This window comes from Chroicocephalus ridibundus, chromosome 7 (assembly GCF_963924245.1).
Source record: "Chroicocephalus ridibundus chromosome 7, bChrRid1.1, whole genome shotgun sequence".
In the NCBI taxonomy this organism is placed as follows: domain Eukaryota; kingdom Metazoa; phylum Chordata; class Aves; order Charadriiformes; family Laridae; genus Chroicocephalus; species Chroicocephalus ridibundus.
The window spans coordinates 47,435,191-47,462,441 of record NC_086290.1 but is presented as its reverse complement, the minus strand read 5'-3'; the positions used below and the strand labels follow the sequence as shown (position 1 = coordinate 47,462,441).

Below are 27,251 nucleotides of genomic sequence, written 5' to 3'. Positions count from 1 at the left end.
TCCCACAGAGTTACACGGCTGTAAGATACTCATGTAAATGAGAACAAGTATTAAGCCCTGCAAGAATCTAAATCTCTATCCACTCCACCCCACGAGCCTCTCCGGAGCAACAGGGGATTAGCTACATTCATTTTAAATGAACGTCATTTATCTCAAGCATTTAACCAGGAAACCCCGCCGAGATGAGCCTCATTTTCTGGCAGACGCTTTGCAGCATCTTGTAATATTTTTTTGTTTATGTGCTCTGAGCAGGACCTGGTCCTTGCCTTTTCAACCCAACACACTGGGGTTTTGAAAAAAAACCAACCAAAAAAAAAAAAAGTGAGCCCTATCCACATGCCAAGCAGATTCTTCAATGCACTTAATTCTCAAATGAACGCAAGAAATTACTTTTAATGAAAAATATCAAGTCTTTTGGGGAAAATTCCCAGGTCACAAATGCTGTGTGAACACCACAACTGCTTGGGCTAGACTAAAGGCCAGTTACACACCGGCAGGAGTTTTTGTCCAAGTGGAGAAATGAAAGGGAATACCGACAGCAATAAGGAATGACTTGAACCCACCTCAATCCTGCCTGTCTTCCTTTGGGTCTGAATTTAACTCCCAATTTCTTGTCCTATTGTATCAAGCATCACTTTGAATGCTGTGGGATTGTATCTACATGATGATTCCGTTTATGTACACTTTGCCTACGCAACCGCAAAACCCCAGGCTTTGGGGGGTACGATGCAGCCCCTCTTCTGCCATCCTCCTCTGCTGAGGAGGAGATTGTTGTTCACCTTTTAGTCCAGAGCAGTCAAACATCGCAGGGACAGAGAGCCCAGCTCTTTGCTTCATCCTGCAGGCACAGAGGCAGAAGCAACAAAGCACCTTGAAGCCTTCTCAACTACTGTTTGCTCAACAACGTGGCTCAGATGCCTCCGAAACCACTGCAGCGTCCATCTGCACCAGTGGTGCTGCTGTAAGGGAAGGCCGATCTCATGGACAGGGTGTTGGACAAGAGCTTTGCTAGCCAGGATTGAAGATGATCAGATGAGAACAAGCTGGCTGCGGAGCTGAACGTAAAGGAGAGTAACCTGCTCCTTTAGTTAGGTCAGAGCACGGGGTAAGGGTCCAAGTGCAGGCACAGCAGCAACACACAATCACAGGGGTTGGAAGGGACTTTCAGAGATCACCCAGTCCAACCCCCTGCCAGAGCAGGGTCACCCAGAGCAGGTGGCAAAGGAATGCATCCAGGCAGGGTTGGAATGCCTCCAGAGACGGAGACTCCACCACCTCTTGGGGCAGCCTGTGCCAGGGCTCTGACACCCTCACAGCAAAGAAGTTCCTCCTCATGTTGAGATGGAATTTCCCGTGTTCCAGTTTGTGCCCGTTGCCCCTTGTCCTGTCCCCGAGCACCACTGAGAAGAGCCTGGCCCCATCCTCTTGCCCCCCGCCCTTTGGCTATTGCTGAGCATTGATGAGATCTCCCCTCTCAGTCTGCTCCTCTCCAGCTGAACAGCCCCAGGGCTCTTGGCCTTTCCTCAGCACAGAGATGCTCCAGCCCCTCACCATCTTCACAGCCCTCCACTGGACTCTCTCCAGTAGTTCCCTGTTCTTCTTGAACTGGGGAGCCCAGAACTGGACACAATAAAGACAATGGTCTCCAGCAGCGTGGGGGGCACGCCACCCCACCAGCAACCACTCCACGCTTCAGAGAAGGACAGCCAAGTAAGGAAGCCATCCATAAGGTGACATCCCCTCTGCCAGACACTTCTGTTGGTACTTGGCCAGACTCTCTCGCTACTCCACAGCATCCCAACTCGTTGTCCATCAGCCACTGCAGAACACGCCGCTTCCTCCTTCTGACCAAGAAAAGGGAAAAATTGGTTCCACGCTTGAGGTGAGAAGCCATGTAATCCCCTCACATTTGAAAGTCACAGAGAGAGCGTGGCAAAGAGGAGACAGCCATTGCACCTCCCCACTGAGCCACATCTCCCACACTTTCAAAACTCTGCTGTTCAGCAGGAACTGGCAGATAAAACTATGCGAAACAAATAAGGCCACTGACTGGGTAATACTGTATGTAGTGTGAGCTACCTGCCCTCTGCAGAGCACCAAGTGCCCACCTTATGGAACATTACCTCCAAAAAGGCGAGGAAGAAGAGGCAACTGTGTTGAAAAACCCCCTGCTCTCACATAAAGACATCCCATGTAACAGCCGGTGAGCAAGACCTTTCGTCCAACTTTGGGCCTATTAAACACAATGTAATGCCAAGCAAATCCACTGCTCCAGAGAAGACATCACAACAATTTGTGACTTTTAAAAGGGATGGAAGTGCCATTTAAACCCCAAAAAGTTGCATCAGCATAGATTTGCACCATCCGTTTCAGACACAGACAACATCAGTTGAACTCCGACTGCAAATGGGCGCTACCAGCACCGCTGCTCACAACGGCGTGCTTCATACTTCCAAGGACATGAACCCTGCTTTCCTGTCTTCAAAATTAAGATAACAGGACAGCACAGCTCTATTTAAAAGCTCAATTAAATGGAAAAAAAATGGAGACGATCTCAGAGCCCGCTGGTGAACGAGGTGGAGCAGCACCCTGACAACTCATTTCTGCTGCCAGAGCTGAAAAGGAATTAGTGTGTTTTCTTGTACTCAGCCTCTCGCTTCTGCCTTGTGGGGCTTAGCAGCTGTCAGACTTGCTGTACAGTTTTCAGAGCTTTGGAAAATCGCCCTCCCTCCACTAGACTGGAAATGAAGAACAAGCTGTAGAAGACTTTTTTTGGGCTTTGACTATACAGATTGCAATCTGTATTTGTGAAGTTGTGACAACTGAATCTGAGGCCATGAAACATTGCACTGAGGTTTTCAATGAGAGCTGTAACCAGGGAAGGAAAGACTTTCCCATCGCTCCCAGCCTAAGTCCAGCAACAAGCAGACACAAGGGAGAGCAACGCTGCATCCTTTGAAAAGGCTTAAGCTTGAGTTTCCCTGTGTCCCCGCGTACTGCTCTTGGGCCCGGAAAGACAAGAGACCTTCCACATGCCAACTACAGACCACTTTTGTGGCCATAGCATAGGCACAATGCTAAACCATTCACAGAAGCAGAAACTCCAGCATGAGACATTCTGGCCCATAGCTTGATGTGGCAAGGATCAGCACCGCAGTAGACAATTCTGTCCCCAGCGCTCGCAGAACTCCACTGACCTGCTGGAATATTTCTGAACAACTGACATCTAGATCAAAGCATCCCGCTTGCAAATTTAATTAAGTAACATTAAGCAGCATACATCTTTATATTAAAAAAAAAACAAACAACAAAACCAACCAAACTGCAAACTTGCACTTATATCAGTCCATGAAAAGACCCAAAGCCCACCCAAATGGCACGTAGCCATCAGGCACCAGGAGCACCCCCCCGCCTTCCTTGCCTTGCAACCCCTTTGAACCCTCTGCAGCAGCTGGCAGGTACAGGAGCGATGCTGAAGCCCCAGCCACGCTACCGCCCTACGTGGCTTTTGAGAACGTCACACAGCCCCTCTCTGCCTCAGGTACTTTCGCAAGCATGGCAAAGTGCTCGATACCTGTTCCTTCCTCAGAGAATGTCCTCGCTGGTTGAGTCCCGACAAGCACTTTGAAGTACTCGGAGTGCAAAGACGACATTTTCAACTGAAGCAGCGCGGGCAGGAGCCCGTCCCAGCTGGAAGAGTTGGGAGTACATCTAGGACCACCCTGGGACCACCTCTACAACCACCTCTTCTTGCCTATTTCCCTGGCAGTCCGAGGCATGATTTTCCCTGGTAGAGCTGAGCTCCACACTGCTGGGAAACCACGACTGCAAGGCTGAACCCTTCTCCAGGCAAAGGGAACGGCAGCCCTCTACCTTGGAAGAGACAGATGTTCGCCCTGGAGAGCGTTCAGAAACATTGATTAACTTACACCTGATTCATTTTACTAATTAAAGTCGCTACACATGACAGAGCAGCCTAAGTGGCACGTACACTGACAGCCTCATACTCCACACTGTCGTGCACGCTCACCTCTGCCTCCTCACACGCTGGAGAAAAGGATCTGGTACTGCCAGGCTGCAGTAAGAGTCAGGAGATGCAAGGTGGGAAGGGTCCCATAGGAGCACTCCTCCTGCTTGGTTTTACCCGAGGAATATAAAACAGTCTGATACACATTGTAAAACTGAGGCTTTTTCCCCAAACCGTACTCAAAATCTGATTTTCTATTAAGCTATCAACTTCAGCAGCACATTCAGAGAGAAAGAGACCTCTCAATACTGACAGTATCAAAACCTTTGGGTTTTGTTTCATAAGGAAATTGCAGCAAACTCCAGTTTTTTTCTTCAAAGCAGCAGTAAATAAAGGTTAAAAAAAAAAAGGAAAGAGAAAGGAAAGAGAAAAGAGAAAGAAAGTTCAGAAGTAATAGAGCTGCAAAAATACAGACCTGAGGTAAATGTGCCGGTCTGCAGGGGAGATGCTGCATGAAAATGCCGATAGTGGTTCTTTACAGAACACTTTGTAATGTGCCTTTTTTTACATTCTCTATACACTAAATTGATTAATCCCAACATAAAGCACCTCCTGCCCTGCTGTAACTCACACGCTCCTGTTCGGAGCTCTTCCACTCCCCGAGGGTAATATTTTCCCCGTTTTGTGCAGCCTGACAAATACCACATCAGTAAGCCAGACATCATCACCCTTTCCCCTGGCAGAATTCAAGGCCAGGATGGGAAGAATAATACCACAAACTATCAGCTTCTCCTAGAATATTTTGTTTAAAACGTTGGTTGACATAAAAGAAGGAATATCTATTTATCAGTCTCTGCTTTCACGAGAAATACAAAAAGAGACCAGAGGGTTATGATTCCGTTGGGCAGAAACTGATGCTGGCTGGTACAAAGCTTGTCGTGCATAACAGCGAGCACTACTCCAAATGCACACATAAAATATTAGAAACCCGGCTGCCTAACTTTAAAAGCAAGAGATAAGTTCCTTATTCATCACTGAAATCTCTGGAAGAATCGCATTTACTTGTGTAAGCTTAAGACTGGGAGGGGACAGGAAATGGGAAAGAAAAAAGTAAAATACCGATGGAAAAAAAACCCAAAACATAGCTCCATGCAGCTCACCTTGACCTCGACGAAGTCTGGTTTACCGAGGGCTATCAGGTCAGCATAGGCTTTCAGTTCATCCACGTTCCAAGCTTTCACCAGTGTCAGCCTATAAACAGTGCGCTGTTGCTGGAATAAAGGAAAATTTACATTAGCAAGACATTCCGACACAGGGAGGACGTTCTAGCCTTCCACGCAGCTTCAAACAGGAAAAAAAGAAAAAAAAAATCATTAATTTATTCCAAGAACCCAGGGACTAAAACAAACCAGACCCAAACCTGGAGCCACCTCACACGTTTCAAGAAAGCTACTTGCAGCATCCATGAGCTGAGCCACCTTTGGCCGTACGAAGACTTATCTTCCCTATCCCGGGCACTTTGCCTTTACAGGAGCTTTAATTTAATGGGAAAATAAACAGGAAGTTTCTCTCTCTTTTGATTTGCTTCCCCAGGCATAAAATTTCACCATTAGTTGCTATACAGATATTTTATTTTCTCCAGCTGGATCATCTGGCATTGGTGACTCTTGGACAGGAGGAAGAAGAACAGACAGACCACGGCCTGCCCCTGTCTGCAAACTCTTCCAGCACACGAGGTACGATATCGTGGAGAGAAGGCTCTCCTGCCATCAGTTACGCAGAACATTTTATTGGAAGCACAAAGTGACAATTAAAATCACAACCGGGAAACAGTGAAAACACCCTGCTTATGACCTAGCCTTATAAAAAGCGTGGTGCAAACCATTAGGAACAAACGCGGTGGCTGCAGCGCTAAGGACTCCAGGAGCAGCATCCTCCCCTCGGTACCCTCCGCAGCAGGGCAGCCCCATTTCTGCCGGGCAGCGTCCCTGCACAGACCCGTCCTTTTCCATCCCACAGCTCCTCGCCACACCGCTGCCTCTCTGGGATGCCCAGACCTGAAGCATTCCCGTGCCCAGTGGCAGACAGAACTTGAGGACATCTTTCCCTGGAGTTATTCTGATTTTCCCTCCAAGGGCTGCCCACCAAAGAAGTTACTGGTGACAAAAGGACTTCTACTGTCACTATAAGCACTTGGCCACGGAACAAGTCCAGTCTCACCGCTCACATCTGCTCGCTTCCATCTTTCCCCTCTCCTTCCCTTCATCTTCCCCTAACATTTTATTTCTCTTATCTCTGGAATTTATTTATAGAGCAATCTTCCAGCAAAATTGTTTTTTTGAATTAGCTCCTTTTCCTTCCTTGGCATGCTGTGGACTGTGAAACGTGACAAAAGCACCAGTTTAGCCAGAGTGAAGGAGCACTGTAACAAATCCACGGCAACCCCAGGCTCCCCGGCGGTGGCCAGGCTTATACCATGGCTGGGACTTTGCAGAGCAGCAAAGGGTTGGGATCGAGTTCTCCTGCTCCGGAACGTCCAGGTTTAGACTCAGGATGAGTTAAGAGATTCTCCCTCCTGCATAACGTGCCCATAGCCCAAGGTTACCACGTGTGGGAAGCATGCACACTACTCCGTTTATTACACTTTTCAATACAGAACGATAAGCTAATAAGGAGATCCGCTACCGAATTGAGCTTTCCATCACTGAAACTAAGACCGTTTCCCACTGCGATACCTCCCACAGCACCCACTGGTCAGGAGCAAAGCAGGGACAGGTCCCAGCACCCCAAGTCCCAGCCCAAGGCTATTAAAAAGTTCGTGCTCTTACCCTTCCCCAGATAAAACCGATACGCCCCAGTACCAATCCCCCATCTAGCCAGGGTTTACTTCTTCAGTGCCTCTGATCTACACGGCACGTAAATGAACTCTGTCCTCAGTATAAAAATCAAAACATCACTTACCTAAACCAACACATTCATGTTTCCCACAAGAAAAAAAAAATATTTTCTATACTGGTTTGCAGTGGAAGCATTCCAAATTATTACTAACAAATAACTGAAGGACAAACAAACAAAAACCAGGAATAGCTTCCACCTCCAGCTAAAGTCCCAACAAAGCAGGGGGCAGGCCTTTATGTACCTACATACATAGGTATGTCCAGGTCTGGCCACCAACAGCAGAAGGACACGGAGCTGTTGGAGCGGGGCCAGAGGAGGCCCCGGAGATGCTGGGAGGGCTGGAGCCCCTCTGCTGTGAGGACAGGCTGAGAGAGCTGGGGGGGTTCAGCCTGGAGAAGAGAAGGCTCCGGGGAGACCTTCGAGCCCCTTCCAGTCCCTCAAGGGGCTCCAGGAAAGCTGGGGAGGGACTCTGGATCAGGGAGGGGAGCCATGGGACGAGGGGGAAGGGTTTTAAACTGAAAGAGGGGAGATTTAGATGAGATATTGTGAAGAAATTCTTGGCTGTGAGGGTGGTGAGCCCCTGGCCCAGGTTGCCCAGAGAAGCTGCGGCTGCCCCAGCCCTGGAGGGGTTCAAGGCCAGGTTGGATGGGGCTTGGAGCAACCTGGGCTGGTGGGAGGTGTCCCTGCCCAGGGCAGGGGGTGGCACTGGGTGGTCTTCAAGATCTCTTACAACCCAAACCATTCTATGGTTCTAAGAACTAAACCCAGAGCAGGCAGAAGTGCCCCGATGCCCTCACTGCCCAGCGTCTTGGGAACCTACAGCACCAGGTAAACCTGCAAAATTCTCCAGTGGATAAACACAAGGGAGGATTCGATTCGATACCTACAAGGAGTCAGTGTGTTAAGAAAGTAAGTTAGAGGCGGAGGTTTTTTTAAAAAAAGTCTGTGAAGAGAACTTTAAAGAATTATTAAGACAATGATTATTGAAGGCCAAATATTACAAGAATTAAAATATCTGGCCTTTATACAGCGCTTAGAAGCACAAACTTAAGAACAAGAGACTACAGCTTCTACAATTTGAATGTACTGGTCAAAGAAAGGTTCAGGCCAAGAGACAACAGGCAAGTATGAAGTCAACAGTTAATTATGAGAAAAAAACAATGGAGGAACTAATAAAAAAAAATAAACACATCATTTGCCGTGTAACAGGGAAAGAAGAAACCAGAGGGAAAATATCTAACAAGACGAAAAACTCGGCTACGCGCACGCCTGTCAATCGTCTGCAGCGATTAGATACCCAATTAATCAAGAAATGTCTCCCCAAAGGTCAGCTCACAGTGGTAAACAAACGCAGGCAGCTTCAAGGCAACAGTAAATAAAAATGATATTTTTAATACCAGCCCCTACCGAAGGCTGTTGATCCAGACCCCATCCTCAGACTGGGAGGTTGGGTCCCCAGTGCACTCATCAGAGCGGGGAATCCCCCATGAAGTGAAGCCTTTAGGCCTGTCCCTTTTTTTGGCAGGGTGGCCTTGTGCTAAAATTAAGAGCAGACTTCTGGTCGTCGCTGTCGCGCTTCGGAAACGTGGCTTGGCAACGTGCACGCAGCGAGCGGGACAGTGCAGCCTCTGAAATCCAGCACCAGCAGCATCCCTGCTGCCGGCGGGAGAGCCTGCAGCAGCGGAGAACGTAAAAAAGGGGAAAAAAAAAAAAAGAAAACCTCTCAGCCTTAGTAACACGGAGACGTAAAACACTGGGAATCCATTTGTGGGTGGTGGGATGAAAGTCTTCGAAAATCTACTTAGTCTTCAGACAGCAGATAGGCACTATTTAGGGAGTTTGAACATGGCATACAGATAAGAGACTGGACCAGGCAGAAACCAGGCAGAAACTGGTTTCAAGTGCTGGACTTAAGGGAAAAAAAAATAACATCAATATATGTATGGAAAGCTCCTATAGACTAATTAGAAGTATTTATACCTAGCCCAAGCGCGAAGCGGACCAACTAGAGCTTTGCACGTCACCTCCGCTGAGCAGTGAGGGCAAGAGCTTTAGGTAACTAAGTGCTGGCAGTTCAGAAGGGCACCTACTACCCTGGGGAATACATGTGACAAGTGTCACCGACGGTACTGCCACATTGCTCGGAGCAAGCTTAGAAAATGCCACCAAGTGTTCTCCCAAAGTTCATTTCCTTTATGAGATCTCCAAAAGGGCAGAAACCATTTACTAAGGGCTGGGAAGGACCTAAGGACCGCTCGCAGCAATAAAAAATGAACGGCATCCAGGAGCAAGTCAACTGATCAGAGAAGGAGGCGACTCAGGGAGTGCCATGCTGTGATTTCAGAGAACCACTCTCCGTTTTGGGGGGGAAGGGGGGGCCACACTGGTTCCTGCCGCCATCCCTGCTGGCAGAGGAGTGTGCCAAACATCTACACCCCAGAGGAGACCACACTGGAGGGGACCGCCTGCAGCTCATGTTTCTTGCCAAAATCTCGTGGAAGCAGCATATTTTTAAAAAATCCAAGTCTATTCTATTAAAAATGGATGAAATCAGGCTGCAAATATTAACATACACCGTTATTAAAGAGGAAACAAGTTCTTATTCTCCAGTCCTCAGCCCTACACTTAGAGCCATCACTGGGACCTCACTCCCTGGGACGGCTCTCCAGGAGGCTGCACAAAGGAAGGTTCCTTGCTTTTCTTTACACATGTGGCCCAGTCCTCTGCTGACACAGAGGAGAGGGATTCCCAGGGGTTCCTAGACATGGGTCTGACCCTACAGAGCCCTGCTTCTGCCTGGGATCACAGGGACGGCCTCCAGCACTCATCGACTTCTCTTACGCACGTCTGGTTGTTCCCCAAATGGCCCCTGCAGCTGCCAGAGCAGATGGGGCAGGTCCAGGGAAGGCCACGAAATACTGGCAGCAACTGGAAGAGCTGCCCCTGCTTCCCAGTAGCTGCCACCAGTACAAAGGGAGGTTGTGATGTGAAAGCTGGTGTGAAGGCACGCAGCCACCAACAGCTGCTTCTGGCTCGCAGCAGGCGGACACGCTCTCAGGTAGACGTGACCGTAACCCAACGGGACCAGCAAAAATACAACCATTTCCTATGTTGGCAGAGGATATCCATGTGCAGTGATGACCATCAAGCAGTCTGCCAGCCTCCCCTCTGGTGTCTGAAGTCCAGTCACTTGTCACCTTGCAAGCCAGGGTGAGAGGGGACACCCTCTGCCCAACATCGCCATGCCTGCAAGTGCTGCGACCAGCTCACTTCTTCCTTCTATTATCTAAAAGATAGTTTTTAGGAGCTAATCCCCAATCGCTGTCCGTGCATTGTTCTCGGAGCTCTTAACAATCCGTTCTCTCTCCCACTTTGGAACTGGGCTGAGACATGCAAACGCTTTTCCTGAAAAAAAAATTAAAGTATTTATTCATTTTGCACTCATTCTGCAGAGGGAGCAAACATAAAATGCCACCAAAAAATGGTTGGAAGCTCAGGCTGAACGCAGGAGGAGTGCTGGCAGAGCCGAGCAAAGGCAATACTGCAAGACCAGTTCTGCGGAGAGGATGAAACCTCATCATTTAACTTTTATCGCAACATTTTCTAACGTACATTGAGTACAACGCTTCAGTGAGCATTTCTTCTCACGGCAATGAAGCTCTGCAGGAAGGGAGAGGTTTTCCCCTGTTTAAATCTCGTTTTTAAACATTCTCTAATATACATCCTAGATCATTTTAGAAGTCTAACTTTAAAGTTCAAGTACTTCATAAAACCAAAACTGCTACAAGCACATTAAAAGGGCTTCTCCCCCCACAGGGCAGCACTAACTGACAGGCACTAACTGCAGCCCACGTGTGTTATCCATCACTGCAATAACTGAACTATCACAAAAACTGTATTAACTAATCACTAAAGAAACAGGTAAAAGAAACCAAAACACTGTGCCAAAGGGATCCAGAGAAAAGGTAGAAATAGCAGAAATTAATATCGGGACTGAAGAAACCTCTTTCCAGAGGGCAACAACTCTCGAGCGTTGTCTGAGCAGAGAGAAAAGTCACTTTTTTAAAGCGGTAGAAGGGACGGATCAAAATGACTTAGGGCCTAACACCGCAAAACGTTATATACAAGTAATCCTTACAGACTGCCAGCAGTACAAATACACAATCCTGTTTTATTAATGTATTATTTGTATTTGGTTGTACAATAGGGCCCCAGGAGATCCTCCTATAAGCTCTGAAAAACAAGAAATAAGAGCTTGAGCCCTGAGAATTTAACGATCTAAACCATCAGGATATAAAACCAGACTGCAATGCTTTACGCCCCGCGTTTCCAGGAAAAGCAACCATTATTTCACTTCAGACAGCCATCAGAATAACATTAGCAGAAAAGAAAAAGCTAACACGATAACGAGCCTTTCGAAGGGGTGAAAGTTGAGGATGTGGAACCGCATCTATTTAACGCCCAAAAGCTCTTTACGCAGATGATCGACCTCCCAGGAAGGGGCAGCTCTGGAGCCTGGCAGGACCACGAATACCCATCGGGTGGCAAAGGAAAAGAAGAGATGGGAAAGAAACCAAGAGAACATGTCCTTGTAAATAAATACCATTAATACCTGGTGGGGGGAATAAAGCAGATGGAGACAGACTCTTCCCAGCGATGCCCAGGGAAAGGACAACGGGCACAGGCTGAAGCAGAGAAAATTGCATTTTGAAGTGAAATTTCTACAAGGAGGGCGACTGAACACCAGAAGGGGTTTCCAGAGAGGTTGAGAAGTCTCCAGGATTGGAGATATTCACATCCAACCCATCGAGCTGGTCCTGCTTTGAGCAGAAGGGTTGGCCGAGGCGGTGCCAGAGGGGCCATCCCACCTCAACAGCTCCCGTCCTGCCCTTCCAGGAGTCAGAGGTTTTTCGCAGGCGCCTTTCAGGAGGAAAACCAAGGGCAGCACGCAGAGTGGCTCCACGAGGAAGGATCACAAGCAGCTGCTTTTAGAGAAGATTCCATTAGACGGGGCGAGCACCGGCACAAAGCAACGATTTGGGAGGGCACCAGGCAGCGCAGGCCGCAGCTTAATTACAGCTGGCGCGGGAGCCCTACCGCCCATCAGGTCGTCAGCAAGGGAGATGAAATAACCAGCAATTACGGACCTTATTGAAGAACTGGGAACACAGAGCAGAGTAGTTGAGCATGCTGAGGCAAACCTAGCCAAGGCCGGGGAAGTCAGGTGTGGGGGTGCAGCCCCCCCCTCCATCAGGCCTTCATTTCCACCCCACCTGGGCCACATAATGACACAAAGGAAGCAGAGCATCATATAATGGTCCAAAATGAAAGAAAGCAAAGGTGGAGAGCAACGGACCACCACACTACGGCAACCCCTTAGCGTGCCCGGCTCCTCTCACTCCTACCATTTGAAAATAATAACTACAGACAATCACTCCTGACAACATACGGATTGCAGCCGCAGAGGGGGGATACCAGGACCCCAAGATCTAGCAAATTCTGGTGGAAAGTACCAGAATATCCCATTGTCTGAGCTGGACTCTAAACTCATGAAAAGGGAAGTTTTTAAACTGTAGGCTTGTCTCTCTTTCAGCGACCTCTCCACCTTTACTGCCCTCAGCACAAGAAGGACACGGAGCTGTTGGGAGAGGGACCAGAGGAGGCCACGAAGATGATTCGAGGGCTGGAGCCCCTCTGCTGTGAGGACAGGCTGAGAGAGCTGGGGGGGTTCAGCCTGGAGAAGAGAAGGCTCCGGGGAGACCTTATAGTGACCTTCCAGTCCCTAAAGGGCCTACAGGAAAGCTGGGGAGGGGCTGTTTGCAAGGGCATGGAGCCATAGGACGAGGGGCAATGGTTTAAACTAGAGCAGGGCAGGTTTAGATGAGCCATTAGGAAGAAGTTCTTTACACTGAGGGGGGTGAGACACTGGCCCAGGTTGCCCCAGAGAGGTGGTGGAGGCCCCATCCCTGGAGACGTTCAAGGCCAGGCTGGATGAGGCTCTGAGCAACCTGATCTGGTTGAAGATGTCCCTGCTGACTGCAGGGGGGCTGGACTAGATGGCCTTTAGAGGTCCCTTCCAACCCAACACATTCTGTGATTCTATGCATCCAATATTCATGTTAGCTTTTACAGATATGGATGTTCTTTCGTTTGTCCATGCATGTGTAGGAGTTAAAAGGGGTACCCATTGGCTCATTAGTCACCGCTACTAACAGATTTTGATTCCAGCAGAGCCCCGTGTGTATGTGTTTATATGCTTTTGCTTAGATGTATACGAATTAATTTGAGATCTGTGATTTTGCTTACATGTGTATGTATTGATTTGGGATACCTTATAAGTCAGTGTGAATCTTGTCATCTTCAAATCTGTAATTAAGTCACTGTTCAATTATTTTGTTAAATCACTTTGTACACCTTTAAATCAGTTAATGGTTAAGCGCTGCTAAAATTCAACCTCTTGATCTACCTCAAATCATTATTAAATTTTGAATCGCTGTTAATCATAACCATGTCAAATATTTCTATCCGCGACATCAGGATAACTTTTAAAGTGATACTAGGAAAAGCAGAGAGTCATCAGAGCAGTTTTATGGCACAACACCTGCAGACCTCCACGGAAAGCGTCCGGACGGGATGTGTCCTCGCTCCAACGTAATCCACTGCTCTGAGCGCCGAGGACATACATCCAGCCCAGGCAGAAGGAGAGCATTCAGCAGCAATCTCCAGCTTTTTCCCGATTGAGATCATGACTGAAGAGCATGCTCCACAAAGAGCTGATCTCAGAAACAGAGTAACCGACTATTAAAGGGTTATTTTTGCAGTTACGAACACTCAAAAGGCAAATGAAGCCTCCTTGGCTGCACTCCAGGCCCAATCAGTCTCCTCACGGGGCTGCAGCAGAACATTGCACTGGACATCCTGACGCTTCTGCTCCCATCTGCAGCTGAGCGGGGGAAAAGAGGTCACCTCTCTGTCCCTGCAAGGCACACAAAACTGTTGCATGGCTGCAGGTCACACCGCATTCACCATGTAGCCGGGAGGGCTAAGGACAGGGGAGTCCAGCCCTGCCGAAAACCTCAGCAGCCTCCCAAAGAGGTTAAGTAGCATCATCGTTGGGTTCCTCCAGGCACCCACACGTGCTCCATGCCCCAGAAAGCAGCATCCCTACAGGACTGCCCTTCTCTACCAGGAAATCCCCTCTCTGTCACAAAGCTCAGGGGTCAGCAATGCTTTTACTGCTGGTAAATCACTTGACTTGGAGGAGATGTGACTCTGACAGAGCACATCATCATAACAGCAATGAGCACGGATCACAACACAGGGCAGAAGCACGAAGCCAACCCTTAAAAGCTGCCAAAATAGCATCAGAAAGGGCCTGTGCTGCTGCTTAAGGACAAGAAGCACCAGGTCCTGTGAGTCCTTCATGTTGGGAGATGTTCCTTCAGGCCAGTGTACCGCACCCAGGAGAAGAGACAACACGTTTCTGTGATCCTACCCAGTTCTGATGAACTTCTCCACCTCTCAACCCACAAAACCAGGTATAAAAAGCAGTTAATGAGGTGCTTTTGCCCGCACAGGACACTGAGCATATGGGTAGAAACTGAGCAGTTTTATACAAATACCCCTCGCCTTCCCAAACCTTTGCTCAGGTTATCATAGCAGACTTTTCTAAAATATAGCACATGTGGTTTCTTTGGGACTTTTTGTGGTGGTTGGTCCATTAAAGGCACCTTCATACCAAATATTGTCCAAGAAATATCTTAAAAGAAGGAAAAATATCTTAAAAGGAGGAAAAACATTGAGAACTACTTTGGCACATACCACACCATGACCTGTTCCTCCAAAGTCTTTCAGATCTTACTCTTTGGAGGAGACAAACCACATCAGTGTTGGCAGCACGCTCAAGAAACAGAGATATCGCGCTCTCTCTCTCGTTGCGTCCTGAAAACTATATAGCAGCTGTCACCCTTTTATAATGGGGCGCCAAAAATGCAATACAACAGGGGCCAGCTCAGCCTTCTGTTCCTCCAACACCTGAAGACAAAGTAGACGTGAGGACAAAGGAACGAAGAACCAACCTGGGGAAAAGCAGCATTTTCACTTTAGGCAACGCTTGCTAAAAGTCTTTCCAAGCCACCCCAAAAAGCATTGCATCTCCTCAATGCCAGAAGAGGGCACAAGGGAAAACAGACCTGAATGGGACGAGGGAAGGATACTTACTATCAAATACATTTCGTTAAGCAGACCTGAGATCCTGGTGCCTCACTCAGCTGACAAAGAGATCAAAATTTTTGTCTCAAGAATGTCTCACGCCCTGGTCCCAGCAACAGCAGCACCCCGTGGCCAGAGCTCAAACTCACGATCGGGGCCAGCAGACGGGGATACGGCTCCTTCCTTCCGTCTCCTGCATGGTGGCCGAGACTTGGGTGAACCTTGGACGAGTCTCCAGGGTGCTGCAGCCTGCACCCCTCCAGCAGCTCACCCTCAAACACCCCATCGGGCGGGTGCGCAGCGGGGTGATGTCCCCACCTTGAAGCCCAGCCCTCGCAGCAGCACCACAGCACTGACGTTTCTGCCCATTGCCAGGGTGGTTACGCTTTCCTTTGAAAACATCCTAAAATTTTCCTAGTCCTGTAACAGTTGCAAATGAGCATTTTCTGCATGCGCATATTTTGCCGACGGCCAAAGCACCGAACACACCTCGGACCGAGACGGAGCCCGGGAGGTGACACTGCTCTCCCAGCATCTGCTGGCCCAGGAGATGTTAATAAAGGATTCACTTGTCAGTTTGACAAAGTGCTCCCTTCTTGCTTCAATAACCAAGAGGGATTGAGGCTTTTTTTTTTTTTTATCATTTCTTTCTAATTCCCTCCTCCTCAACATTCATCTTCTCGTAGATCAAATATAATTATTCTTCATAAAACATCTCAGGTCTAATCTCAGGAGGAAGAGAGAGGGGGGAACACATCAGCCGTGCTGCGAAGAGCAAGTCACTGGATTGACGGACGGAGACGAGCTCGGCTGGGGCAGGGGGGCAGTGGGAGCAGGACTGGACCTCATGGGACTGCAAAGAGCAGAGAGGAGACGAACCTCCTCCTCCAAACCGTGCACTGAGGTCCCACAAGACCCTCACCTTGGATTTTGTCACTTGAACTCACTCTTTTGAGTTACAGCGTCCTACTGTTTGGAAATAAACACAACAAAACCCAGATTTCTACTCGCTGGCTTAAAGCCAGATATTCTGAACGCTCACATGCCTTTCCTTGGATATAGATAAAACAATTTTATTGCTAGAAAAATGACATCTCATTCACACACAACTCAATGCACATCCATATTTTGCAGCTAACGCAACTGAAGTAACAAAACCAAAATTGTCAATAGAAACACTGCTCTGCTTAAATGGAAACAGCGCTCTTGGAGGAGAAGAAATTACAGCGCAGACTCTAAGCAAAAACTGCTCTTTCTTTCACACAACTTCACAAATCCTCTGCAGGTACCAGATGATGAGCAGGAAGCCACTTCAAAAGCCAGCTCCTTAGTTTCATTAATATTTCTTATTCCCTTCAACGACAGGCTCGGCTTGCAAACTGACTTCGTGACACATTTTGAGAGCTTCCCAGCTGGCGAGGACCCACTCTGACCGTGATACTGAACCAGCCTAAAAACCTGAATGGCGTGTGCCATCCCGGCGCAGCGCTGCTGCTCTTGGCAGGCTCCCGGCCACAGCCCCTGCGAAGGGAGAAGCCACCCTCCGCGAAGACTCGATGCGGTTCCCGCCGTCGGGTTATGCAACGTCTCACAAAGTGAGCGAGTCCTGAATAAAGATATCAAAGCAATTTCCACGCTTGGAAATTACTCGTCACAGGGATGTGATCAGAAAAAAAAACCCCAACCCTGCAGCCAAGTATCTATTCACCATATTCAATAACACGCATCTTTATGCATAAAACCCCGAGAAGGATAAAAGATCCGAAACACAGCAGAAGGAACTCTCGAATGCCAACACACCCCAAATTTCACAGCTTTCCAAGCCCTTCTCGTTCAGCCTGGAGACAGAGTCTCTCCGAGAGGACTGGAGGTCACTTTACCTCTCCCGAATCCAGCCCTGCTGAGCCTCCAGGCTCCCAGGAGCTCTGCAGCAGAGCCGGGGCACCCATCGGGTGCCAGGAGAACACCGTCAGGGCGAGCCTCAGTGCCCTTGAAAGGACAGCAGATTAATCTATTTTTTTGGCAACCAGGACCCTCCCCTTAAATAAAAGGCTCATCACTTCATTCGGGCTCATCTATCACTACACAACCAGCCCTGCACACGGGCACGGGAGAGATGACGTCCTCCTAAAAGTCACATTGCAAACACCTGAGAGCATTCTCCTGGGCAGATTTGCACAGCAGAGGAGGGTGGTTTTTTTTTTCCTTTCAAAGATTAACTCAACACAGAGAACTAAAGTTTTCAGCTTCCTTTCTTCAGGCTAATACAGTCATTAACGCAAAAAACCTGAATAGGTTATGCTGCGTAGGTACCTACTAAAAACACACATTGTTCAAGCATTTGCTATTAATACACCAGTTTAAAGCAAGTGGAGGCTTTGTCTTCATTGCTAAAAAAGGTGCCTATTACCATAGGATAATTAAGACATTAGCTACCCCGCTGGAAAACCAGAGCAAAGCTCAGAACTTGGATTTTACTGCCAGGAAAGCGAGCACGCTCAATCCCGGCATTCACCTGCAGATCAGCACCGAAGCCCTGGGTCTTTGCCCAGGATTTCCCAGCGCAAGAGTTGTCCCCACGTCATCCCCAGGACGGGGGAGAAAACCAACCTCATCACCACCCCCCCTCTTTTTAAAGCAGCAAAACAAAGACCCTGCACCAGCTCCAGCTCAGCAGCCAAGTTCTAACGCCCAAGAAACTAGGAGGTTGTTTTTTTTTTTAAAAAAGAAACACCAATCTTTTAAAAATGCCCCCACCAACTTGGTATGACCTTTTCATGCAAAAGCCATTCCTGCTCCTTGCAAGAGAATCAGGCAACAAAACCCATGACAAGGTGCACGCATCCAAAAGAGGGACTGGATCTCGTCTTGACACCGGGGTGCCAAGTCAGTCCCCTTAGACGAGGCCAAGGAGCAAAGCAGACCGTAATTCCTTCTGTTTTAATACACTCGTGTAAGAAACAAAATTCTCTCTGGGAAGTATTATTGTTCTGAGGTGGCAAGTCTGAAAGCCACACGAAATTTCTTATTCTTCTAGAGCCTTGAAAAAAAGATGAAAAAAAAGGGCACGATTAATAATTGCAGAAATATGAAAGCTGGACGTTTGGTTTGCACAAGGTTGTGGTTTGTTTGTTTGTTTGTTTTTTAAGACAGAAATCAGTCAGTGTGATGACTGTTCTCATATCATACAAAATCGGTTTGTACTGACCAGCTTTGAAATTCTGTCTCAAAATAAAAAGACAATCCTGGAGTGAGACAAGCACATCAGCTCTTAATTCCCAAGCCAAAACTTTAAGCCAGAAAAGCCCCTCAGCCCTGCTGATGTATGAAGCACAAGAATAAGCGATCTGGACTGGAAACCAAGGAGAAAATAAATCAGATTTCATTATCTTACCTTCCTAAACCAGCATCCTAAATCACAACCCCCTCTGTAATCATTCTTCCTGTACTCGCCACCTATTCCTTGTAATCTACTTTATTGCTTCACACTTCAGCAGAAATTAATCAGTTTATTTAGTTAAAAATCTCTAGAAATAAAACAAAATAGAGCAACAGCTTTGTTCTGAGCCCTAAAAACATTTTTCTTAAGTAAATCCAGAACCACAACTGCTCCTTATCCATTTTTCATGGACTCGTTTTTAATACACTTACTCTTGTAAATCAGCACCAACAGCATTCCAGTGATTCTCTCTTTCTTTTCAATATTTCTAGGGCAGTTTCAAGGAATTATCATGTAACATTTATACCAAGGGGAAAATGTCCAACGCAATGTAACTTAAAATAGAAGAACAGCATTAAAACACATCATATCAAATCATCAGCAAAAAAACACTTCAAGCTTGCTGTTAAACAGACCACACAGCCCGATGATATTTCATTTCCTGGGGAAACAGAGTATGTTTAACACCAAACAGCCAGCAAAAGCATTAGCAGGAGCCCGGGTGGCGCTCCCACCGAGCCCTGCGCCAAAGAGGTAGCGCAACCCAAGACAGGCTCAAATCTGAGCAGAAAGCAAATTCGTGAAACTCAAAAAAAAAAAAAAGCGCTTTCACCAGGATAAAAGCCTCCAGCAACCCTCCGAGTTTGTGCCCAGGTCCCGCTGACTTTGAAAGGACTTAAACCAGTAGCTTGACAGGGGCTGCTCTTGTGAAGGCTCCCAAACGTAGGCGAGATCAGGACCTTTTCCGCATGGGCGTCTTCCAACGGAGCACAGCAGCAGCCCCAGGGGTCGAGCAGCAGCTGCCGCAGCAGCGGGGACCTGCCACGCAGGCACCGAGTGACAAGCTCTTTGTCCCGCTCCAGCTGCTGCTCTTCAACACAAAGTGAGGACGAGCGCAGGAGCTCGGCCACGAGCCAACCCGCTTGGCCATCTTGGCTCCATCCCATCTGCAAAACAGCCCCTTCGCCAAAGAGGGTCAAAATCCAGGAGAATCACCGATTTGCTTTGATCTGACCATAAAAATGATTTCTATTCAAGCTGAGTAGACACCTCGACTTTCCCCTGGGCCAGCACTTTGCATGCGACGTCACAGGACGGACCTCCAGTGGGAGGTGTCCCTGCCCATGGCGGGGCATTGGAACTAGATGATCTTTAAGGTCCCCCTTCCAACCCAAACCATTCTGTGGTGATTCTGGGATGGGGCAGACACTTGTGTCTGGTCACATGTGGGAAAGAAGAGGCATCTAGAGCCAGACTTGGGATGGGGAAGTGCTGAAAGAACTCTGGGACTTCCTACAGCCCCCTTTTGTTTCACATTCCCCAGAGCGTCCCAGCTACAGCTGCACGCTGCCAGGTCCCTCTGGCTCCAGGACCTGATGTCTCCAGCTGGAATGCTTGGCCAAAGAGGAGGGCAGCCTGCGGCACCTGGTACGGCACTGCTGGAGAGGCACCATTCCAAACACCTCACTTCCTAGTGCCCCGCTGTAACCCCAGCAGTGCAAGGAAGTTTGAAAAACCCATAAAAATTTGTTGTGGTTGAGACACTTTTTCTCTCACCTGATGACCCCTCCTCACCCGGGAAGGGGAATCAGGGAAAACAAAGAAACCCAAGGGTTGAAATATAAAGAGATTTCATAGGATAAGGCTAAATAATTAACAATAATACTAAAGAAACAATATCGACCCCAACACCAATATGAAATATATGAGGATTATACTCAGCCATGCGCTCCCCACAGGGACAGCCACTGTGGGACCCTGCGAGCGCGGCGGCTGCGGGAGGAAGGGAAGGGCTCAGGGCTCCGGCACCGGGGCAACAAGTTCTCTGGACCACCACCATCAAGGGAGAGAGAGAAAACTTCTCATCAAACTTTCTGATTTCTAGTGAAAGTGACATTCATGGTATGAAATAATCCCGTTGGCAGCTTCGGTCAAGTGCCTGGGTCTCGCTCCTCCTCATCCCCAATGTGGCAACCCAAAAACACCGAGACCTTGAATCCCACATACCATAGCTGGCTATAAAAGAAGTATTTTCAAGAATTCAGACACTAGAGTCTTCTAAAAGTGCGTTTTTCCCAGGCATTAGAAATTAGTCCTGTGTCGCTCAAACCAGGACAGGAAGACAAGAGAAGGACAATTATGACCAAACTACAGAGAAGGAGGGGAGCCCCAGAGAGGGCAACAAGGAGGAAAGTTCGCCTCGAACAACAATGTGCCAAGTATCTTAACACACAGATTGAAGAACTGAAAGAGAAAGCCTGAATGGCATTTGTATGCACAAAAAAAAAAGAAAGCGAAGGATAAAAGCAGTTTGAAAACAGGGCCCAACTTTAGTCAAACGCTCCTGGCTGAAGAATGAATTGAACATCCACCAAAGTGACTTTGGATCCAGCGGAGGAACCCAGCCTCCCCCACGTCAGCTCCCAGGTGCTCAGGATTTTTAAGCTACCCCCGCAGTTATTTATACATCCAGCCAAAGATTTGGACGCTTCCTTACAGACCTCTGTAGTTGGAAATCTTAGCCAGGAAAACAACATCCCACTGAAATTTTGCAGGGCTCTAAAAGGATATTCCTCAAAACCAGTGCTTTTTGTTCAGCAAGGGGGGATACAGGATGGAAGAATAATCTGCATTTTAAATAATCCTGTACTAATGATGGTTTAAGCAAGGATGGTTTAAGCGAGCGATTGCAGGATAATGAAAAACAAAGAGGCATCGCGTCAGTAAGGTGAAAAGAGAATCTGTGATTTGACAAAACGGCAGCCCTTCGATGGGTGTAACTCACAGAGAGCAGCAGCCAGCGCTGCAGAGGGACGGGTGCGTGGCTAATGACATGGTATGGCACGGCACGGCGGCTCCACCGCAGCCTGGGAAGGGGCTACTGTATTTAAGAGAATCACAGAATGAACTGACACTCGTTATCTCAGGAAACAACAAACCAGCAATGCAACTTCAAGAGTCAAGTGATGAAAGCAGAGTTTAATCCACCATAAAAACATAATTGCCTCGTTAAAAATCACTCTCGCAGTCTGCGAAGCAAAGGATTTATAATATTTGTCTTCTGGGTTTTGTCCAAACCACCTAAAAATAGATCTGAAAGCCCAACCACGATTTGCTGAAAATCCTGCCCATTTCGTTTGACAAAGCACAACATAAACAAGGAGTCTGAAATAAATTTCTTTTTTATTAATTAAGCAATCCTTGCAAGCCTACCGCTCTTGTAAAGCCCTAACTTAGGAGTTAGACTCTAAAGTAACAAACATGATGGAAAGGTAAATAAGCTTTCAACGTTTTAACTGCCCATCCTATTGAATAGCCGAGCTCCAGCTTGAGCTGGGGACTGAGAGCACTCCTACCCGGCGCTGGGCCACAGCCAGACATGCCAGGAGGCGTCGCGTGGAGAGTGGACATTCCCCATCGAGCACGCATGGGAACAACGCTCTGCACGGGAATGATGCTCCGCATGGGCAGGCTTGTACAAGCAGCCCCTGAACAGCACTCTGCAACACGCTCGGGGTCTGGAGATCAATCCTGCTGCAGCAAAACCGCTGTTTGCCGGTCGCCACCATCGCCCCCCTCCAAACCCTTTCCCACCAGCATTACCCAAGCGTTCAGATGCAGCACTGGGAGCCTTTTAGCAGCTCCCACAGGCTTTGTATCTGGCTCTTTGTTTTGAGTTGTGACCCTCTGAGCTTTAGCCTCGAGGACCTGGACTCCTTTCAAGCTCCCACTGGTTTACAGGACTGCTCCCTACAGATATACTCTAGGAAAATTCGTAGCCATCACCGCTTCAGAGCAGGGAGTGATACTTGAGCTCCTCAGCCCTCACCCCACCATTTCCGTCTGCCGAGAGCTTCCTCCTGGCTGCCCCAGTCCCACCGCTAGGGCAGCATCACAGAGCGGCGTCTGGAGACCCTACAGCCCGGCAGCTCACAAGCGAGAATCATTTCTGCTGGCCGAGGAACTGCCACTACCCTTCTGTGCGGCACCCCGGTCCCCTTGCAGCCACATGAAGGTGCATCCAGCAATCCACTGCAGGCAACTGCCTCTCCTATCTCAGCGTGCTGAAACCCACTACAAGCTGTCATAGTTTTGGCCAAATTGGCCAATGGCCAGCGACAGATGCTCCCCCCCTCCAACCTCTCGTGCACGGAGAGGAGGAGGAGAGATAAAGAGATTTACGAGTTTAGAAGAAACTAAACTAATGAAATATTAATAATAAAATAAAAAGGAAAATCATTAAATAGATTACAGTATATACAAAACCCTATTAAGCTCCCAGGATGATGTCACCGGCAGGCACTGGGGAAGTCCCAGACTGGACTCGGCGACGGGTGGGAACTGTGTTCCAGAGCTGGAGTTAGAACACATGGATCGGGATCAAAGGCAGATGAACAGACAGGGTCCTCCTCGGATGTCGGCCATTAAAGGAAGAGCGTTGACCCTTTGATCCCTCAGCTTTTACACTGAGCATGGGGCAGATGGGATGGAATACCCTGTTGGTCAATTTTGGGTCACCCGTCCTGTCCGCTTCTCCCAAAGGTGGGACCCCTCTACGCTTTTCCGCTTCCGACCCTCCAACGGGGCAAATAACAAAATTAGCTGACCTTGGTTGTTACAGCAGGGAGCGTAAGCAAGAGCCTCTCTGCGTACCATTCTTTGGCACGAACTGTAAACATTGGTCCTATCACTCTGAACAAACCGTTTTCAGCACAACATGCTGTTAATGTCCCAGAGTGAGAAGAGGCCTCGCTAAGAAGTAAAATTACTGAACAGAAAGTTGGTTCTGTTTTACCTCTAACCAGGACACAAGCTCTTTCACGTGCCCCAGGACCACTGGGTGACCATCACAGACTGCACGCCCGATCTGGACTGCTTATACCTACTGGAGGGACATCCCCATGTACCCCCCTCTAAAGGGGACAGTCATGGGCAAGGTTCACCTCTTCTCAGTCCCGCTCCCGCGTGTGATGTGCTCTCAAGTGCAGAGACATAAGCATGAAGTAACTGGGCATCGCTGAAAGCTACCAGATGGGACGCTCCTGAAGCGTCACATAGCACATTAAAGCTCTCGCTTGCCACCGTGCAGCATCCTGCTGTCCCCACCTCACTCCAAGTGTGGTATTGCTCCATCAGATTTGTAAGTCGGTTCCCTGCAGACCACTGCAACAGAAGCAATGAATGAAAACGGAGTATTTAGAGCAGAATCGGAAGGCTTTGCTCAATGCAACAGAGGCTGGGTGAAGGAGGAAAGAGAATTAACCCCTTAACGCATACTGCAGAAGTAAACCAAAGTCATGGCAAGAACCAGGGCTAGCGTCAGGGTCTAAATGCCACGTCCCATTCCTGCAGAGCAGCGGGGGAGCAGCGAACTTCACGAACTCGCCTGAGCGCAAATCTTGGGCGCGAGGCACCACTCGCGGCTGCTGCTGAGCACCACCTCCTCATCCGGTTTCACTGAGGCACACGTTCATCTGCTAAATTATGTTACGGGTGTGGAAGGTGGGGATCTGCCTCTCTGGCAGCCTGAAGAGAAACGGCAACTTTCTATTTGGGTCAATGGCCGGCATGGGCAGAGCCTTTGGCCGGAAGGCTGCCTAGCCAGCACCGGGTGAAGAAGATGCTACGCAGTCTTCACCTTCTGTAAAGGAGTCTGAGCCCAATCTGTAACAGAATAACTGTCTTGCACATTTCAAAGGTATCCAGGAGTATGATATACAGATTGAAAAGTTACATTGCTTCTTTAAAAAAAAAAAAAGTGTACCACAAAGGGTTTAACCAAGTCCAAACTGTCTCTGGATGCGCAGTACAACTTCTTCTCCCATTTGAGGAGCCTGCCTTGGTGGGTACGTGCTTGATATTACCTGAAACTCTGACATCTCAAATTAAACCACACTTTTAGAGACCTAGTCTCCATGAAAAGCCTTCAGATCCTCCTACTTTCACACAAAGTTGGGCTCTTCAGAAGAGCCCCAGAGGGAGATAAGGCTCCCCAAGACTGTTATGCAAGTTTCAACACAATGCCAGAATGAAATGAAGGCAGTGAAGCAGATGCACATTTTTACAGGCCCATAAACAGTTGCATCAGCACCACGAATCATCAGCTCTGCAGTTCCAGGGCTCACCACCACCTATACTCTCTGTGCTCCTCTGGTTTTAGAGCTAAGCAGTCAGAGGAGATCATTTACTGTGCATCTAATACCAGTTCCTCCACCAAACAGATTTATGAGCAGCCAAGCATTCTTCTGGGATAACGAGAACGGGAGATCCCCAAATTAGCCAGCACAGTAATTGCACCCGACTATTGCACTTAGAAATTGCTGAACAAGTTTGACAGAAGCTGATCTCAGCCATCACAAAGGCCTTAATTGTGTAAAAAATGAAAAATAAATCACCTTTGATTTGCCAGTTTGCTTTGAACTTTTGTCACTGTTATTAATTACTGGCTTCCTGTATTCAAGTACGTACAAGACAATAAACTCCACAAATTTGTATGAAAGATGCTCCAGCAGTTCAGCAGCTTCAGAGGAGACACTGAATCCGCATGTTGTGGTTCCTGCATTTCTTACATTGGCAAATCCAACAGCATTTTCATCCAAGGAGAAAAGGCAGGACTTGGCTCTCAAGCCCACAACTTGCAAGTCAACGAGGCTCCAGATGGGTTACTCCAGCAGCTCTGGAAGCGACGGATGGGGCACGTGCTTTGGGAGGTCACAGACCACCCCACTGACCACAGCCATCATTTACCCCCACCAGCAAGTGGCCAAAGGTACAAATACCCAACTCGTGCCATCAGCTCCCTTTGGATTTTTAAAGGCAGAGTGCCACAAAAAGGAACAGGGCCAAGGCACAAACATCCACATGCAACAAGGAGAAACAGCACTTCTTTGCATGAGCTGGTTTCTCGCTAAATGTCAATCTGACAAAGGAAGTTTAGGGTCAGATTCTGCTCTCGCTTCAGGTAACCCAAAGAAGCATTCAGGTAACCCAAAGAAGCTGAAATGGGAGCTGAGGAAGAAGATTACTGACAAGCAGAGCACTGAAGACATGACCGTTCCTTGAGCTCTACTGCCACCTACCTGCTGCAGGATCCTGCCCTAATGGAGAACCAGAGGAAGAGATGGAGCACTCTTCAGCTGCTTCAGCCCCAAACTAACTGAATTAGGTCAAATCACCTTCAGCAGCAGTTTGAGCCAAGCCTGCTGATCCCACCGAGCAGAGGAGAGCCTTCCCAGAGGCCACGCCACCAGACCACACGCAGCGCTGAATACCCCTGGGGCGCTGAGTCCACGTCTCACTCCAGCTCCTTCTGCAAGGCTGGGGCCAGCAGCCCAGCCTACGTCATCCAAACACACCGGCCCAGCTCAGCCCATTGTAGCCAACCCCTTACGAGAGGGGTTCTCACCCCCTCCAAAGCAGTAAGTCTTCCTGATTTTATTTGCCTTGCACGAATCCATGAGTACATTCCCTCTGCTTCGGAGGAGCACCAGCACAACCCTTACCACGTTCCCATAAAATCCATTTTCTTGTTTGCAGTTATTTTGCCTCATTTATACACTCACCATCCGAGACAATCTTGCAGATGCTTTGTCAACTCATCTTTCCTGAAATGTCAAACGAATAGATTCAACAAACCCAATAAATGCTTCTAATCTGAATCATCATGCTAGAGCCATCGATAATCGGTCAGCGAGCAGAGAAATCCAAGAGCTAATGCGTTTAGCAGAATAGGGTATTATGCAATGCTCTGCACAAGCCCAATCCGCGGCATTCGGCCCAGTTACTTCAACTTTATAGGCTTAAATAAAAACATGCTTTAAAATAAAGTGCAGATACAAGTTTCCTTTGCCTAGTTGCCACAAGCAGAATTTTAGGCTGGCTCTTTCCTTTTTTAAGAGTTCACATAAACCCACACACATGCTCCGTCTTCTCAGGGTGCTTTTACGTGAAGACTCCTGCTCTATTTCACAGCTAAAGAATGAAAAAGTGAGAAGATGTTTCCCAAGACCATGGAGCCTGCTGGGGTAGCTGGGAGTTCTGGCTCCCAAAGCCAAGCCCCAGGAATCAGAGCAGCCCCTTTGCTAGCGATTGGGTTAATAAATAACAGAAGGGCTGGAAGGGGGAAATAGAGACTGGTTTAGCTCCAAAAGCCAAGTCTGGCATCTCTCATGCAGTCTCTAAGGAAGAGCTCAAGGCAAAAGAAACGTCATGTTTAATAAAGAGTAAGAACAGCAAATGCTTCTGAAATGTTAAGTAGCAGGAAAGCTAGGCAAGCTAAATAATGTGTGCTACTCAGGGAGCGAAAGAGAAGCGAACTTGGAAGGGGAGGAGGAGGACTCTCTGTTTCTCCCATTTACACCTCATAGGTCAGAGCCCATTTCCAGAAGATATGGGAAGCGGGAGAAGTTCCTCCAAACAGTGAGGGTGGCAGCTGGGCAGCCTCTTATAGCCCTAACTGCTCCCTTGGCAAGAACAAGGCCTGGCTACCCCAAAGCACCAGCCAATAATGAGGAGAAGGGGACTGATGTGGGATAACGGACAAAACATTGGACAAGGACTAAGGCAACACGGATTTTACCCCCCACCTCTGGCTGAGGCTCACGGGGTGGTCAGAGACACCTTGCCTCCCCCCCAGCCTCACTATCTTGTCTTCAGAAGACACACAGTCACAGCCAGCAGCTTGGAATAACACATCATTTTGACTGCAGAGTGCATACATGAACATTTTTCCCCCTT

At 48.2% G+C, this 27,251-nt stretch overlaps 1 protein-coding gene across 5 annotated transcripts in view; it reads right to left on the bottom strand.

Moving 5' to 3' along the window:
• Positions 1-27,251, bottom strand: part of LOC134518781 (S-adenosyl-L-methionine-dependent tRNA 4-demethylwyosine synthase TYW1-like) — a 119,727-nt gene that overhangs the window by 27,501 nt on the left and 64,975 nt on the right. For 4 of the 5 annotated variants that reach the window (XM_063341979.1, XM_063341982.1, XM_063341981.1 and 1 more), the window contains exon 14: positions 5,128-5,238. In XM_063341979.1, coding sequence (XP_063198049.1) covers positions 5,128-5,238 — 111 coding nt within the window. Of the gene's footprint in view, positions 1-5,127; positions 5,239-9,510; positions 10,271-27,251 lie in introns of those variants that run through there. The other variant, XM_063341983.1, reaches the window with a different exon arrangement.